General features: G+C 42.5%; 1 protein-coding gene across 2 annotated transcripts; it reads right to left on the reverse strand.

The window, feature by feature from the left end:
* Nucleotides 1–384: 384 nt before the first annotated feature.
* LOC148867587 (putative pectinesterase/pectinesterase inhibitor 22) lies at nucleotides 385–4,229 on the reverse strand. Of its 2 annotated transcripts, none has more exons than XM_088975804.1 (2): nucleotides 3,386–4,229; nucleotides 385–1,231 (listed from the first exon to the last, which is right to left on the reverse strand). In XM_088975804.1, the coding sequence occupies exons 1-2, from the start codon at nucleotides 4,188–4,190 to the stop codon at nucleotides 537–539; spliced, it is 1,500 nt and encodes a 499-aa protein (XP_088831930.1). In that variant the 5' UTR covers nucleotides 4,191–4,229; the 3' UTR covers nucleotides 385–536. The 2 variants fall into 2 exon arrangements, with proteins under 2 accessions (XP_088831930.1, XP_088831929.1); XM_088975803.1 differs by having other exon boundaries at nucleotides 3,248–4,229.
* Nucleotides 4,230–16,329: the final 12,100 nt, after the last annotated feature.

Consider the following 16,329-nt stretch of genomic DNA (forward strand, 5'->3'; position numbering starts at 1 on the left):
AAATACTTATTTTAAACAGGGGTATTATAGGTATTTTTACAATGACATGGCCGGTCAAGATAAGCCATAAATGAAATAAGCACTTATTGATAAATCATTTAAAAATAAATCCATAATTTGAGCATCTCAAATAAGTATTTATTCTATTTCAGGCTTATTTATTAAATGCAAATAATTGCTTATTGGTGTGGTTCCCGTCCAAAATAAGTATGTATTCAAACAAGCACTTATTTTTAACCAATCCCCAACTTAATCCAACACGAATTACGATCTGCTGCTCACATTGACCTCGCTGCTATATCCCACTGTGTATTGAGAACGTCTCCCCTGTGAGGAGCGATCAGTGAGGAACTAGCAAATCCCGACTCGCCCAACACTACTATATGATAAAATATTTCCTCAAAAGTTACAAATGCATTATTAACATTACATGACTAGTAGTACGTAATACCATCTTAGTTATTATTCTCATCAAGAAATATAGATAGTCTACCTCTCAAAGAGAAATGTTTAGATATTCTTGGTAGTGGTAGTAGTTAGGTGGGATAGGGCTTGAATATAGACCGGAAGGTCGTGAATTCGATACCCGTGGCCGGCAACCACGACAGGCCATCGATGAAGAAATCGACCGAAAAGAAATAGACGGTTCTAGCATCGTTGTTTGGTATCAAGTGAAAACCCGGCCACCTGATTCGTCTTTCCGGCAACCATTCAGGCCCTCCATTTTCGTATTCGCCATAATACAAGGTGCTGAGTGCAAAGCTACCATTCCATTCCAGCCATCCTTCCGGCTGAACCATATCACTCAGGTAAGTCCCCATGAATACAGTCCTTGAGTACTTCTTCCAAGGCCTCCCCAAGTAGGCCGGGTACGTGGCTTCCACTCTGCAATCTTGTAGCGAGAATCCCGTGCTCTGGGTCCAGTTCGCCCTACCGTGGGCAGTGATGGTCACCTGTTGTTGCGGTAATGGCTGGTTCGTTTCTATAAAACAGTTCTGGAACACTGCCTGGCCGTTTCCAAATATATAGTCGACGGTGCCGAAGATGCGGCAACGGCGGAAGAACTGCCGGAGTGAGTGAGAATACAGGGTGTCTTGGTACCCTTCGATGCTGCAGTTATAGAACGCCGATTTGTCCGAGTCCACCCGGAGTGCTACAGCTTGATGGTTTTCGGCTCCTGCCGTGTTACGAAATGTGATGAACATGGCTATGAAGCCTTGTCCCGTTACCGCTGCCATAAATTCAAGAATGTGAACGTGGTGTCAATCAAGATTTTAAGTTTAAGTGAAATTGTAATGATTTTTCAGAATTTTTCTTAAATTCACAACTTTTCAAAGTGTCTAATATTCATCAAATGAGTAAGTTTTTATTTTCCAAAACTCACCTACCGTTTGATACACCATTAATGCTTCTTAAGAGAGGTGTCCATGTCAGCATAAATAACAATTTTCATGGCCAAATCATCATTGAATGACGAGTTAGAGGAAAATGGTCTTTTTCAGTTTTCAATTTTCTTGCTTTTTAATTTCAGTGTTTTGTTATAATTTCCAATGTTTTTTATAATTTCTGTTTTTTTATATTTTTATATTTTCTACAATCTATAAAAATTCCTGTAATTTTTGTTATTAATTTACAATTTCTGTGTTTTTCTATAATTTTTGGTGTTTTTTTCTACAATTTTTATTTTCTGATTTTGCTTTTCAATTTCTTTAGTTTCTATAATTTGAAAATAATTTTTTATTTTGTGTGCAAATTCTATATTTTTTGTAATTTCTGTGTTTTTATGTATTTTATATTTAAAAATATTTTTAAAACTTTTTTTTCATGTCTAAATATTAAAATATATGTATATATTTTATATTTTTCTATGAAAGTTAATATGGTAATATATTAACACCCGTTAGTCTCTTTAACGTCAAGCTAGTGACATGGTGACTTTTAGACATTTTGAAATATTGTGGTGAATTTAAGAGAAATACTGAAAACTCATCATGAATTTTAGACAATTTCCCTAAGTTTAAGTATGAATGAAATTTAACCAGGTCAAGCACCATCTTTAATTTATCAAGGGTGGAAGTATGGATCGGCTTAGTTCGGTTGGTTTGAAGGCAGTCATTCCCAAGTTTTTGCTGTAACCTATTCTTTGAAAGTCGATTTCAGCGTCAGATTTGGTTTTGACAGTTCCGGAGGTAGTTAGAGGATCTACTCCTCAAATTTGTTCTTTTTTCTTTCCTTCTCCCTTGAAAAAATGTGGAACAAGTTATTTAAAAACTTGATTTTAAATAATTATAATATATAGTTAAACTTTATATATTAATGCGTATGTTTCAAAACCTTTTTTTATTAATTTTAATTTTGTAAATATTATTTTTACATAACTTATTATAGATATTTAAATATTAAAAAAAAAATGACCAAAGTATTTATGACTCAATGATAAAGTGAGACCAAAAGGGCTTCCTAACTATGAGTGCTTGGCTTCAAGTCTTTACTTCCTCAAATTATTTTGGGATTTATTTTAATGCAACTTAAGTTTTAAGACCAGTTTCAATAGGGATGCAAACGGATTGGATTCCAATAAGGGTATATCCGATTCCGATCTGACATTGTTTATGGTGGATCTGATAGGCTTCAACCTGAATTTGAATCCTATTGGTAAGTTGAATCTTTGGATCTGATCCGATTCGACTTGTTTACTTTAAAAATTAATAAATTATTAAAAGAAAAATAAAACATACCAATTTAAATAAAGAAAAAAATAAAAAAATAAGTAATTTTTATTATTATTTCATCATATATATACATGTTTTTATAAAAATAAATAATATAACAAATTTATAAAAATACAATATAAATAATATATTTATAAATCAATAAATAACATGTATATATATATATATATATATATATATATATATATTTATATAAATAAATATATAACATATATCAGATCAAATCTTCCGATATCAAATAGGGGGATCATCATCCGATCCATTTGCACCCCTAAATTTCATAAATTCACAAGGCGAATAAAAACTGATTCTTCCGGTCGGTTCAGATAAGATAAACATTTAAACCCTGAAATCGGTCTCAAGAATTTAGAACCAGATCCCACCCTTTTTATAAATTAGCTAGGACGGGTTCAAAGATGGATTTCGATTTGAGGTCAGTTGCATATGGTTCCGGGTATAACCTAACCATTTGCGCATTATTACGGAGGTTGGACCTTAATTCGACAGAAACTCACCAAAGGTGGCTGATCGAAACGTGGTCCATCCTTGTACGACACTCCGGTTTCCACTGATCACCGTGGTATCCATCTGTTGCCCCATAAGCAAGATATTCTGCTTTTTCTTGTTCAGGTCTACAATCTCTTCATACACACCTTCCTTGACGTATATAGTGTATCTCGTGGGACTGTAATCGGGAGCCTGGTTCACTGCTTCCATGATCGACGTGAAATTTCCGCTCCCGTCCTGCGCTACAATGATGTCCACATGCTCACCGTTGGGACCTGCCATTAGAAGATCACGATCCTGACCTGTCATCCACGGTGGGAAATCATCGGAGCTCCCTTCGTCTTCTGGATCATAGACGGGAGTTTCACTCATGGGGAAACCATGAAGCATCTTATGATACAAAGCCAGTACGTTGCTGATGAGTTGCGTCACTTGGTATATGCTCCCTTTGATGCAGTCCGAAATGCGACCATCGGTGCCGTCGAAGCCTTCCAAGCAGGTATCTTGGTTGCCCAGAGCTGCACTCAGCCACGCGTGGAGGCTGGAGTCATAACAGACATCTATCATTTTCTCCGTCTTCCCTAAAGAGCATGACAATTCGTACACCGACATGTCGAGGAGTTCCATACAGTCTTGAATGGCTATCTTTTCAAGAGGAGTCGTCGGTGAGTTAGCGAACTTGTTAACCACATTCATGGCTTGATTCGCTTCGACAATCGACGCCTTGATGGCAGCACTGAGAACTGCAGCTGGGCTCTTCAATCCCAGTAGTTCGTATTCGCGTCGGAAGTTGGAAAAGCAGGATTCAGGGTCGGCCAGATCCACGCAAACTTGCTGTATCATGGCTTGCATGGTGTGATTGCCTTCGTGCGAAAGGAAGGTAGATGAATTCGAAAGTGCTTCAAGGGAGGGAAGGACGAAAGAGAGGAGAAGGAGATGAGCTAATGCCATGGTACTGACGACTGTGAAAGGAAAGAATGTACGTGGTAGGTTTTTAAGCTGGAAATTCTGTTGGGCTGAGCCATGCGTTGTGCTTTTCTGGCGCTGGGCGCCGGTCACGGCTCCGTGTGGTCTGGTTTGTTAATGCACGCTCTTTGTGTCTTTGGTCGTTTTAGTACAAATCAGTCTGGGCCCTGGGGTAGAGTGATCACCTGCGAAATATAAAAGGTTTTGCATATTAATATTTACAAATATGTATAATGCAAATACATACAAAATATAAGATTTTGCACTCTACATTTGTATTTATATTTATATTAATGATCAGTTTAGAAGGAGCACAAATACAAATATATATAATGCAAATACATACAAAATATAAGGTTTTACATTCTATACATTTGCATTTATATTCCTTCCAAACTGAGCCTAAAGATCTAGAGCATTTAGAAGTATTTCCCAGATTTTTTGTCATCTTGGACTTTCATGAACTTTTTAGGGCATAGTATTGTTTGGTTTCTTGTCTTTCATCACCAAACGGAACGATCAAATTTTAATCTTCTAAACTTTGAAAAGCCCAAAATAAACCACACAAAAAGATTTACCAAATGCCTCATAAATTGAGTTACATCTTCTTTGCGTGTTGTCCTGATTTAAGCCTACACTTTTGAAAGCAGTGAAGCAATGCTAAGCATATAGCTTTTTTACTTGCACAACTTGCAAATACCTCGTTGACCACTGGTTTGGAACATTGTATCATTTGAAGGTGGGGTAATCTCTCTAGTTGGTTGTAGCGGAGACTTGGTTGTATCATTTAAGTGGATATCACACTATATTCCAAATGTGTGGCGTGAGATGAAATTGTTAAACTTATAAGAAAAGCATTTGGTATGCTTAAACATTTTCAAGTATGTTGAGGACTATTTGATTGGATTGAACCAGATAACACTAAATGGACCATATGGGTAAAATGTATCATGAGAAAGAAATATAGATCTACTACTTATTTAGGAAACCAAGGTCCAACTCAGGCAGGATTGGGTTAGGTTGAGGTCTACCTCCAGCCCAAGTAAAGATGCAACTTGAGTTGAGTTGGGTTGAATATTTGTTAAATTTTTTAATAGGCCCAAACCCTAATCCCTGCTTGATGTAGTTGAAATTCTTTTTTCTCACCAAAAAGTAATTGGAATTCTTAAAATCAGACAACCTGACTTGCAGACCTAAGCCCATGATAATGTATTAAAACCTCAGCCCTAATCCAAAACTAACCTGTTTGGGATTGAAAATTACCAACAAATTTACAAACACATGCATCAATACACGCGAGCATGTGAAGCTCGTGAGCCTAGTCGAGCCTAATACATATGCACATCTATCTATCTACCTATCTATCTAATATATAACTTGCTTGAATTATTAGGGAGGTGCTAGTAGGGGTGGAAACAAATGGAGCTTTCCACAAGCTAATCGAGTCTAATACATCTATCTGTCTATCTATCTACCTATATTTCATATAATAAATTAATCACTACATTCATGTTGTAGGGGTGTCCTACAACATGAATGTTTTTGTCTTTATTTACTTTTAAAATTGCGACATAGGCAAAAAGTATGAATGCTCTTTAACCATTTTTTGTTTTGACAAGCAAAGAGAGTTCGGTTTGTTTCAAAAAACAATTCATGTTTTTGAAACCAACAATGGTCTTTAAAAAAATAAATATTGGAGTACATATCTTACATAATTTATAGAACATGAGATCAAATAACCATGGAAGTCTTTAAAAAGTTAAATATTGGAGTACAGATCTTACATAATTTATAGAACATGAGATCAAATAACCATGGAAGAGATTGAAGAGGATATTACATATAGAATTAGAACAAGATGAGCAAAATGGAGGGGCGCATCTGAAGCTTTATGTAATGATACACAAATACTATTTAGGTTAAAAGAAAAATTATAGGAAAAAATTTTGTAAGGCTGACTATATTGTATAGAGTAGAGTGTTGGATAGTTGGGGAAAAAAAAACACACTTAGAAAATGAGTATAGCAAAAATGCATATGCTGAGATAGATGAATAGAGAAGCTAGAAAGAATAGGATAAAAAATGAAGTCATTCAAAGAACTTAATTAGGAATAGCTCCAATAGATGATAAAATAAGAGAAAGTAGACTAAAATGGTTTGGTCATACGCATTGAATACCATCAACGACACCCACAAGAAGTGATTTGTTACAAGTTGAAGGGGCTAGAATGACTAGGGGTAGACCAAACAGGATCTGTGTTGTTGGCCCCATATAGTTGGGATAAGTCTTAAATGATGGCGATGATAATGATGATGATGATATCAAATCAAGAGATGAAAATATGTTTTTCTAACCAGAAATTCAAAAACAGGTTATTGGTTTTGGTCTTAGCAAAAACATCACATATAAAACCAAGAACATTTTTCTCTGTCTTCTTGATTTGTTTTGAGAACTTGTTTTCAAACCAAAGTTTTGGTTGGGAAAAAGAAGGGTGTATTTATTTTTCCTTTTAGGGATCATAGGAAATGACTCCTCTCTTTTCAATCCTTTCTTCGAGTTTGGTGGGATGCGATGGGATCCTAAAGGGAAAATGGGTGGAATTTTTTCATGTTCTATTGTTTGGTTGCAAAAGGGAAAATAGTGGAAAAATCAACCATAGTAACAATTATTAATTAATTAATTAATTAATTAACTAATTAGTAATATTTATATTATTTTATATTTTACTATTATTAATTATTAATATTTTAATGTAAGAATTCTATAATTAATTAATATTGATAATTATGTAATTAATTATTAATTAAAATTTAATATTTTAAAATTTATTTTATTAATATTTACTGTGAATTAATTAATAAATTTATTTTATCATTAATTATTTTTAATTATTTAAAAGGGGAATGCCTCAGGCGCCGAATACAAGTTTTGAAAGACTAAACAAATAGCTTGGAAGACTAAGTAGGCCTTTGACATCAATGTTGTTTCTCCGAAAAATAGTGCCACATCAGCGCCACATTTTGTATGTTTTGGTTAGTCATTTTTCTGAAAAACATTTTCTTAGACCATGTCTAAGAAATTGGGAAAGGTGTGGTCTAAGAAAACACCCATTTTTTTTTATATTTTCTCGTTTTTTCTATTATTGTTAACAATATATAGTATATTAACATGGCATTGAAAAAGTATATTAACATGGCATTGAAAAACACGTATGTGAAAACAATAACAATGATACCAAATAGAAAATCCTAAAAAATTATTAAGAGAAGATTCATAAAAACACAAGATAGTCCCTAATTGCAGTCTGGGGCACTTATCACGTGGCAGGTACTCCGAAGATAGTGACCCATTTTTGGATGGAGCCCTGCATCCAAACAAGTATGACGTGGTGTCATTCAACGCTCATTGATCACTCTTATACACAGCTATTCATTATACATTCAAATATAAAACTTTGACCACCATGCAAATACAATTCAGCCCTATTTTAATTTTTTAATTCAAAACTTACACCAAGTGAATCACGACTACCTTAAAATTTTATTAATTACTAGCGGAAAACTATGCGATGTGATGTACAAATAAGCGAAAGTTAAACAATATAAACATAAAAGAGTATATAATTCTTTTATATTTTTAATTTTTACATAATTAATCATGTCCGCAGGATGGACGCCCCCACCAGGCGAAGGCCTACCGGCCCCAGAACCATCTTAACAGCCAGGCCGAAGAGAGAAAAATATCATCTCCGCCTCGCAACCCGCAAGCGGGTCGGGAAACTCGCCCGCGAGGTCGGCGCCCCGGCACTCCAAGCCCGAGCTCTCGCTCACCGAAAACCAATTCGGTGCCCTGGCGGCAGACTACCAGCATTCCGGGCCCATCGAGCTCGGTAACACGGAGGCCAACAGCGCCAGTACAAGGCCCGCTCAACAGCGAAGGCACCGGCGAAGTCGCCGAACCGCCACCCGTGCCTTGTCGGATATCAGAGGCAAAGACACGAGCTCGGACGAGGTAGGGGCTGCTCCGATTCTCTCGATTCCTTCCCCCCTCACATCAGAACTCCTGGCGGTCCCCTTACCCAGAGACTTCAAGCTCCCACCTTTGGACAAGTACGACGGGTCCTTCGACCCCAATGACCACGTTGACGCCTTTCAGTCCCAAATGCACCTCGCCAGGGCTAGCGAATCGTGCATGTGCATGGCCTTTACCACCACCCTCAAGGGGGTCGCCCGCACTTCATACAGGAACCTGGCCCTCGGGTCGATAAAGTGTTGGGCCCAGTGCGTGCAGGTCTTCACCGCACACTTCGTCACCAGCCAACGGTGCCCCAGAACAGAGGAAAGCATCTTCGGAGTAGTCCAAAGAGAAGGAGAATCCATCCGGGCTACATCAAGCGATTCAACGAAGCATGCTTGCAGATACCGCGATTGGACCCCGCAGTGCAGCTCGCGGCGGCCAAAAGAGGGGTGACGCACAAAGAATTCAAATGGCACATGGTGGCCAACCAGCCCGCAACCGTGGCCGAATTCCTCAAGCTCGCGAATAAGTTCATGAGCACAGAGGAAGAAATCAACCAACGAACCGAAGGCGGGAACAAGAAAAGAAAGAGAGAAGGCGAGCTCTCCAACCCGGTGAATAGAAAAAACCCGACCCGGGAACCGAAGTTGAACCAGCCGTTCCGGGCCCCCTTAGCAGTTCAGACGGACTACACGCCGTTAAACACGAGGCGGATGGAGATCTTAATGGCGATCAAAGACGCCCCGTACGTTAAGTGGCCACCTCGCCTAAAGGGAAATCCGAACGAGAGAAATAAGAATTTGTATTGTAGTTTCCATAGAGACCATGGTCATAGTACCGAACAGTGTAATAACCTCCGGGACGAGATAGAGGGGCTCATCTGTCGCGGATACTTGAGAAACTTTGTACAGCACAACAATAATAACAATAAGGCAAGTCGGCAAGGGGAGCACGAAAAGGATGCCCCCGAGTCTAGAAACAGACCTGTCGAACCATTGCAGAAGCAGCCTCCAGAAGAGAGGCCAGTTCGGGGGACCATCCATGTAATAGTGGGAGGTTCGGTGGTAGCGGGGTGTACCTCGGCAGCAGCCCGGACTTCAGTTCGCGAAGTCCCAAGCTTTGGCAGATTTTATCGCCGAGTGCACTTTCAGCAGCGAAGCCTCACAGGTTGAGCCCGAGGTCCCTAGTTCGGGCAGACCCGGAGATCCCGAGCCCATAGAGTCCGAACCCTGTGAAGTAGCAGCCAGTGTGGCATCTCTCCTGGTCAGGCGAAGCGCGAACTGGGATGAGGAGCCATGGATCCTTCACGTGGATGGTTCCTCGAACCGGCAAGGCAACGGAGCGGGAATAGTCTTGTGTGGCCCGGGCGGCACAAAATTAGAATACGCACTACGCTTTGAGTTTGCGGCATCCAACAACTAGGCAGAGTACAAAGCACTGATCGCCGGGCTGGACCTAGCGCGAAAGGTAAAGGCAAAACACTTGGTCATCTGTAGCGATTCTCAGCTCATGGTCAACCAAGTTACAGGCGAGTACGAAGCACGCGAGCTCTCCATGATCGCATATTTGGCCACAGTAAAAGAAGCCCTGCTCAACTTCCAGTCACACATCATCAGGCAAATCCCGAGGCCAGAGAACACTGAGGCCGACGCCCTGTCCCGGTTAGCCAGTACAAGTCACAACAATATGAGAACTGTGTACATAGAGAACTTACCTCGGCCTAGTATTCTCGAGGGGACAGAGGAGGTCGCTCCCGTCTTGGAGGCAGAGCCGAGCTGGATCGACCCACTCATGAGCTTCTTGATGGACGGAACCCTCCCTGCAGAACGAAATGCGGCCAAGAGGGTGCAGCGCCAGGCAGCCAAATACGTCATAATAGACGAACGGTTATACCGACGGTCGTACATGCTCCCCTACTTGTGTTGCCTGCGACCTGCCGAAGCCAAGTTCGTACTCCGCGACACTCATGAAGGCCTGTGTGGCGGACACTTGGGGGGCAGAGCACTCGCCCAAAAAGCACTTCGACAAGGATACTACTGGCCAACGATGAAGGCAGAAGCTGTCGAGCTCGTCAGAAAATGCGACAAGTGTCAGAAGCACGCCAATATCCACCATCAACCTGCCTCCGACCTCAAATACCTCGCCAGCCCGTGGCCCTTTGCACAATGGGGCATCAACCTCCTGGGGCCATTCCCACCAGCAACAGGTGGAAGAAAATTCCTAGTTGTTGCAGTAGATTACTTTACGAAGTTGATAGAAGTCAAACCTCTGGCAACTGTTACGGCTCGAAACATACAGAACTTCTTTTGGAAGAACATAGTATGTCGGTTCGGGTTACCTCGGGTACTAATCTCCGACAACGGCAAGCAGTTCGAGGATATCAAGTTCCAAGAGTGGTGCCAGAACATGGGGATTCGGAAAAACTTCACGTCAGTCGCGCCCCCACAGGCAAACGGTCAGACGGAAGTAATGAACAGAGCCATCCTGCACGGACTGAAAGCACGTCTGGATCGAGCTAAGGGATTGTGGGCCGAAGAGCTACCAAGTGCCTTATGGGCTCACCGAACTACTGAAAAAACCACCACGAGAGAAACCCCCTTCAACCTCACTTACGACACTGAAGCAGTGATCCCGGCGGAAATCGAAATACCAACATTGCGATTAGAAACGTACGACGATCGGACGAACGGAGACGAGTTACGTACCAACCTTGACCTACTGGACGAGGTAAGGGACCTCGCGCACATCCGAATAGCGGCATACCAGCAGCAGGTAGCTCGCTACTACAATAGCAGAGTAAAGCAACGAAGCTTCCGAGTCGCGACCTGGTCCTTCGTAAGATTATGGTGCCCGAACCCGGCGTGGGCAAGCTTGGACCTAATTGGGAAGGGCCCTATAAAGTAAAAAGAGCGCTTTGGGGGGCATATGAACTCGAAACCTTGGAAGGCAAACGAGTACCTCAAGCGTGGAACATCGTGAACTTAAGGCGATACTACCTATAAACCACCAAGCGAAGTGGACGAAATCAGGTCTTATGTGCCACGATGCAAGCCAAGAAGAACCTCGGCGTAGACAAGCAAAGAAGTCGAGCATATTATCAGGTCAGCAAAAAACCAGTTCACGGCAGAACAGACCGTGGAAATATAATAACCCGGACAAAGTGGCAGACAAAGAATCAGTTCGGGGAAGAAGAACACGGGGAAAAAGACATATATATTCCATTGCAAGAAACAGTACATTGGCCATCAAAAAGGACTTACAAAAAAAATTACATGCCCGGAGCCACTTCTTCGCCATCGGAAGGCACTTCAACAACACCCGAAGGCCCTGCCTCTCCTTTAGAGTCCAGCTCGCCATCGGCAGCATTGGCCATCTCCTGAGTTATACGCAAAGTGGATATGGCACTTACATCGAGATCGGGGTACGTATCCGGATCATCCATCGGCTCAACTTGAACCCCCTCCTGTAAGAATCCACCATCAGATCGTCAAAACGCAGAGAGGCAATGTAGTCTTCAACTACCTTCTTCTTGGCGTCTTCAATGCCTAGGGAAAAAATCTGTGTTCTCTCCCTGATGTCCTCTTGAAGATATTCGACTTGATGCTGCAAATCCAACTTCAAGTCCGCCATATGCTTGACAACTACCCCCATGGCCTCGGCGTCACGCTGAGACCACGCCTGCCTGGCCATCGCGACGCGAGCAGCCTCTTCAACAGCGTAAGCAGCCACCTCGGCAGCCCGGGTATTTGCCTCTGTAGCACGGAAACCTTCTTCAGCAGCATGAGTGGCAGCCTCAGCAGCTCGCGCCTGTAGCGAGCTCCTCTCCACTTGGGCCGCCAAGGCATGAATTGAAGAATTCACCTACCAAAAGAAACAAGTGAGCAAATAACAGCAGAAGCAACAAAATAAAAAAGGAAGACGGAATCTAACTTACCACCATGGCATGTGTTACGGCGCGGCAAGCGACCTGATTCAAGGGAAGATCGGTCCACGCCGCGACCTCCTCAGGGAAAGTAGCATCCCTACTCTTCTGAAGAGCGTAGTTCGGCGTCAACACGCTCCTAAACTCCCCTTGAGCTCCCGAGCCTGAGGGCCCAGCCCGCGTATGAGCGGACCCGGAGTGAGCAGGAGCACTTGAGTATGCAGGAGCGCCCGTATGAGTGGTCTCAGCGTAAGGCGCCCCGGCAGTTTCGTGCACCGGTGGAGTCACTTCGGGCTCCCTGGGCAGATCCTCCGGCGTATGGTCTAGAACTTGGGGCTCCTCACCCAGGGGCAGCTCGGTACGAGTTCGCTTAGCGACCCGCTTCCTCCTCTTCATACCATGGAACAAACGCCCCCAACGAGTTCTCTCTGCGTCCATCACACCTGCAGAAACGAGTTCGACATCAGAAAAAATGAAAAGAACAAAGCAAGCAAGAAAACCGCATAGCTAGAAACCTACCCGAACTCAGGCCGGCTACAATAAGCTTGGCCTCCGTTAAGTAGTGGTGGCACTTTAAACCTTTTCGTGCCCATTGCCGGAGGCCCTTCACCGTCTCTTTATCGAGAGTCACGCCTAAATCAGGAGCAGCCTCACCCCACCCGGTCTAAAAGGGCCATCCTTGTGCACTTCGCACGCCGAAGTAGTCCCGCTTCCACGCTGGGACCTTATTAGGAAGATCGTGCAGAAGCTTAAAACCTTGGCGAGGAGAACCCGCCTGTCTCTTGAGCATCAAGATACAGGAGAATATCTCTAAGTCCAAGGAGAAGTTCTGCTCGCAAAAAGGGGAAACTGTCCCCACCAGGTTCCGAATAGAGTTCGGATGAAGCTGGCCAATGGTGACACAGAAGTGGTTTATGATTTCGACGAGAAGGGGAAAGATAGGAAGCGCAACCCCACAGCGAGCTGCTCTCGAAAAATCACGATCTCGTCAGGACCGTGTTCCCAAGGAAAGCTACCCGAAGGAATAAAATATGTGTACCCCCCAAGAAGATTGTAAGACAGAAGTATGGATTGAAGCCCCTCAGGCGTCATGGTCGAATGACCAAACCAGTCTAGCATCCGACCTCGGCGGGAGGTAGACGCCAAACTGCCCGAAGCGACTCAGCCTACTGGTTCATAGTCCTCAAGCTCCACCTCAGGATCACTGAGGCAGTCGGGGGACACGGCTCGGTTGGTGGAACCTACGTCGGCCCTACTCGAAGAATCGTCTGAGCTATCAAAGCTAGACATTGGGGAAAAGATGGATTCAGGAAAGTACTCACCGGAAAGTGTGAAGAACAAGCCAAAGAACCGTGAAGACTGTATAACCAGCCTTGACGCGAGCTGGAAAAGACTTGGACGCGAGCTGAAAGGTTGGACGCGACTCAGTAGACAAACCGCAGAAGTGACAAACCGACCGGGGTCCCCCACTATTTATAGCTACAGTAACCAAGAACCGACCGTGCAGATCGAAGATGATCCGATGGCCCACGTTCTTACTGACCGCACGACCCTTAAGGTCGAGATGTGATTGGCGCACGTCTTTCCGAAAAAAGTGAAACGTCAGCGCACGTCTTTTTGAAACCGACGTCGCTTCGACATGCGTCTTTCCGAAATTGACACGCCGCACGTCTCCCTGACAGTCGCCCGCGCACGTACAGCAGTGGCGCGCCCTTTTGAAATGACCCGCTGTCACGTCCCAACGACGCGAATTGGTTTGAAATTTAAAACGCGTGCTGTCACAGCCACCAACATTCTTGAGTAAGCACGTTTCCAGCCTTCTCGGAAACCGAAAGAACCCTAGCAAAAGCAACTCGCGCAGTGAAGGTTCGAAGGACGGGACAAATCCACATGCTACCTCGCGAAACTCCCCGCACCATGGCAAGACCCCCGGCGCAAGGAGTGGGGGGCAATTGATGAAGGAAGATTTGGCCCGACCTCTCTATTACGTGACACGTAGCATAAACAACAACTCGACAAAAGGGGCCAAGCCTAGGCGGGAACAAGGGTACACGAGCGGACTGAACTCCCTACTGGGGGCCCGAACTCACCCTTTGTAACAACTCGGGATACACTTCGCCGAACTGGCCCACCTTGTAACAGCTCGGGATACACTTCGCCGAACTGACCCACCTTGTTACAGCTCGGGATACACTTCACCGAACTGACCCACTTTGTAACAGCTCGAGATACACTTCGCCGAACCGACCCACTTTGTAACAGCTCGGGATACACTTCGCCGAACTGACCCACTTTGTAACAGCTCGGGATACACTTCGCCGAACTGACCCACCTTGTAACAACTCGGGATACACTTCACCGAACTGACCCACCTTGTAACAGTTCGGGATACACCTCGCCGAACTGACCTGCCCTATAGATACCTCTGAGCTCAAGACCGCCTCGCTCAACACTTCGCATCACCTTCTGGGCACCAAAACCAAACAAGTCGTACCATGCCTAACACTAAGGAAGTTCGTGCCCGAGGGCGCCGCGCCTAACTGACTTGGGATTTGACGTTTGGCGGCAGCACTCAAAACGGCCACCTGCCACCGCCATCTCCAGTTAGAAAGACGGTTAGGCAGTGACGGTTCTGTCTCAGTAGAAAGGACAACGGCCAAATTGACAAGCACAAGGGTAATCATACCTGACCTGACAAGGGCCTCAGGACGAGTGCACGAAGTGATTATAAGAGCCCCCTGCCTCCCGACAAAGGAGGTATGCAAACTTTGCGCTATCTAGTATTACCTTCCTTTTGAAGGATTCTAACTTGAGCTTCGGAGCCTCTACACCAGGTTCCCCCCGAAGCTTCCCCATCTCCTCCGTTTCAGGTTCCCTGCTACCCCGTTCAGAAGCAAGGCCGCGGACAGCTAAGACCGGCTGGATCGCGCTCCATCAATATTAAAATTTTATATTTTTAATACAAGAAGATGGGAAATTCTCATATTTCTTAGTGTAAAATATTTTGCATCATAAATTTAATTTTTACATTTATTTTTAATAATGACATTATATTTTTTTAAATTTAAATTTAAGTTTTAGGTTCAAATCTTTTTAACTGACCAATCAAACTGAAAATTGACCCAAACTAATACAATCCGAGTTGGCCAGTTTTCACTAATGGTTAGTTGGTTTCGGGTGACCAACTCTTCAACCTGACTAGGTCGATTTGGTTGGCCAAACACCCTACAACCAAGCCGAACCAACTCATGAGCACTGCTAATTTTAGTTAAATTAATAATCTAATCTCTAATAAATAGCAATTGTTTAATCTCCAATAACTATTAAAAATTTATAGCAAAAATACACAATTATTGAAATATATTGATAACAAAAATATAATAAATAATTACTAAAAATACAATAAATATAAAAAAATATATTAAATTAGTCAATAAATAGTAGGGGTGCAACTTGGCATGGGCCTAACCTGAAATTTTATACGGACTAGGATTGGATTTTTGATCTTTGGGTTGGGATTGAGCCCAAAAAGTTGGGTTCTATTTTTATTTGGGTCGAGCCCAGGCCTAGGCCTAGCCCTTAGGTAACTCGAACCTAGCCCAAGCTATATATATGTGTGTGTGTGTGTGTTAAATTATACATTTATATACATGTCTACTTGTATACATACTTATTTTGCATACATATTTACATATATACAAAAATATATGTATACATATTTGGATAGATACATATATATGTATAATTTTAGAGTGGCTTCATTGACCAACCCAGGCCCGAGTCGAACCCAAGTGCATCAATTTACAATACAATGTAGGCTAGGCTTAGGTTGTGAAGATCTGGCTTGACCTTGGGCTCAGTTCGGGCTTAGGTCTTAAGCCCAAATTTTAGGGTTGGGCCCGGGTTAACCATCAACCCAGCCCAACTTGCCTGACTTGCACCCCTAATAAATAGTTTAATCTCTAATAAATATTAAACAATAAATTATAACAAAAATACAATAAGTACAATAAATTAAATTTAAAAAAGTTAAATTTTAGTATATTGAAAATATTGAAAATATATTTATCACAAAAAACAATAAATATTAATTTTAGTATAGATAAATATATAATAAATGTAGATTAAGATTTTAAAATTATTATTAATAAATATTAATTTTTAAATATACTTTCTAGAATTAT

Source organism: Nelumbo lutea, chromosome 3 (genome assembly GCF_056320005.1).
Source record: "Nelumbo lutea isolate HS-2025 chromosome 3, American lotus-T2T, whole genome shotgun sequence".
Lineage (NCBI taxonomy): Eukaryota > Viridiplantae > Streptophyta > Magnoliopsida > Proteales > Nelumbonaceae > Nelumbo > Nelumbo lutea.

Coding starts and splice junctions, on each gene's coding strand:
- LOC148867587 (XM_088975803.1), bottom strand. CDS start 4,190: ATGGCATTAGCTCATCTCCTTCTCCTCTCTTTCGTCCTTCCCTCCCTT. Junction 1,232..3,247: donor GTTTCGATCAGCCACCTTTG/GTGAGTTTCTGT, acceptor AATTTATGGCAG/CGGTAACGGGACAAGGCTTC.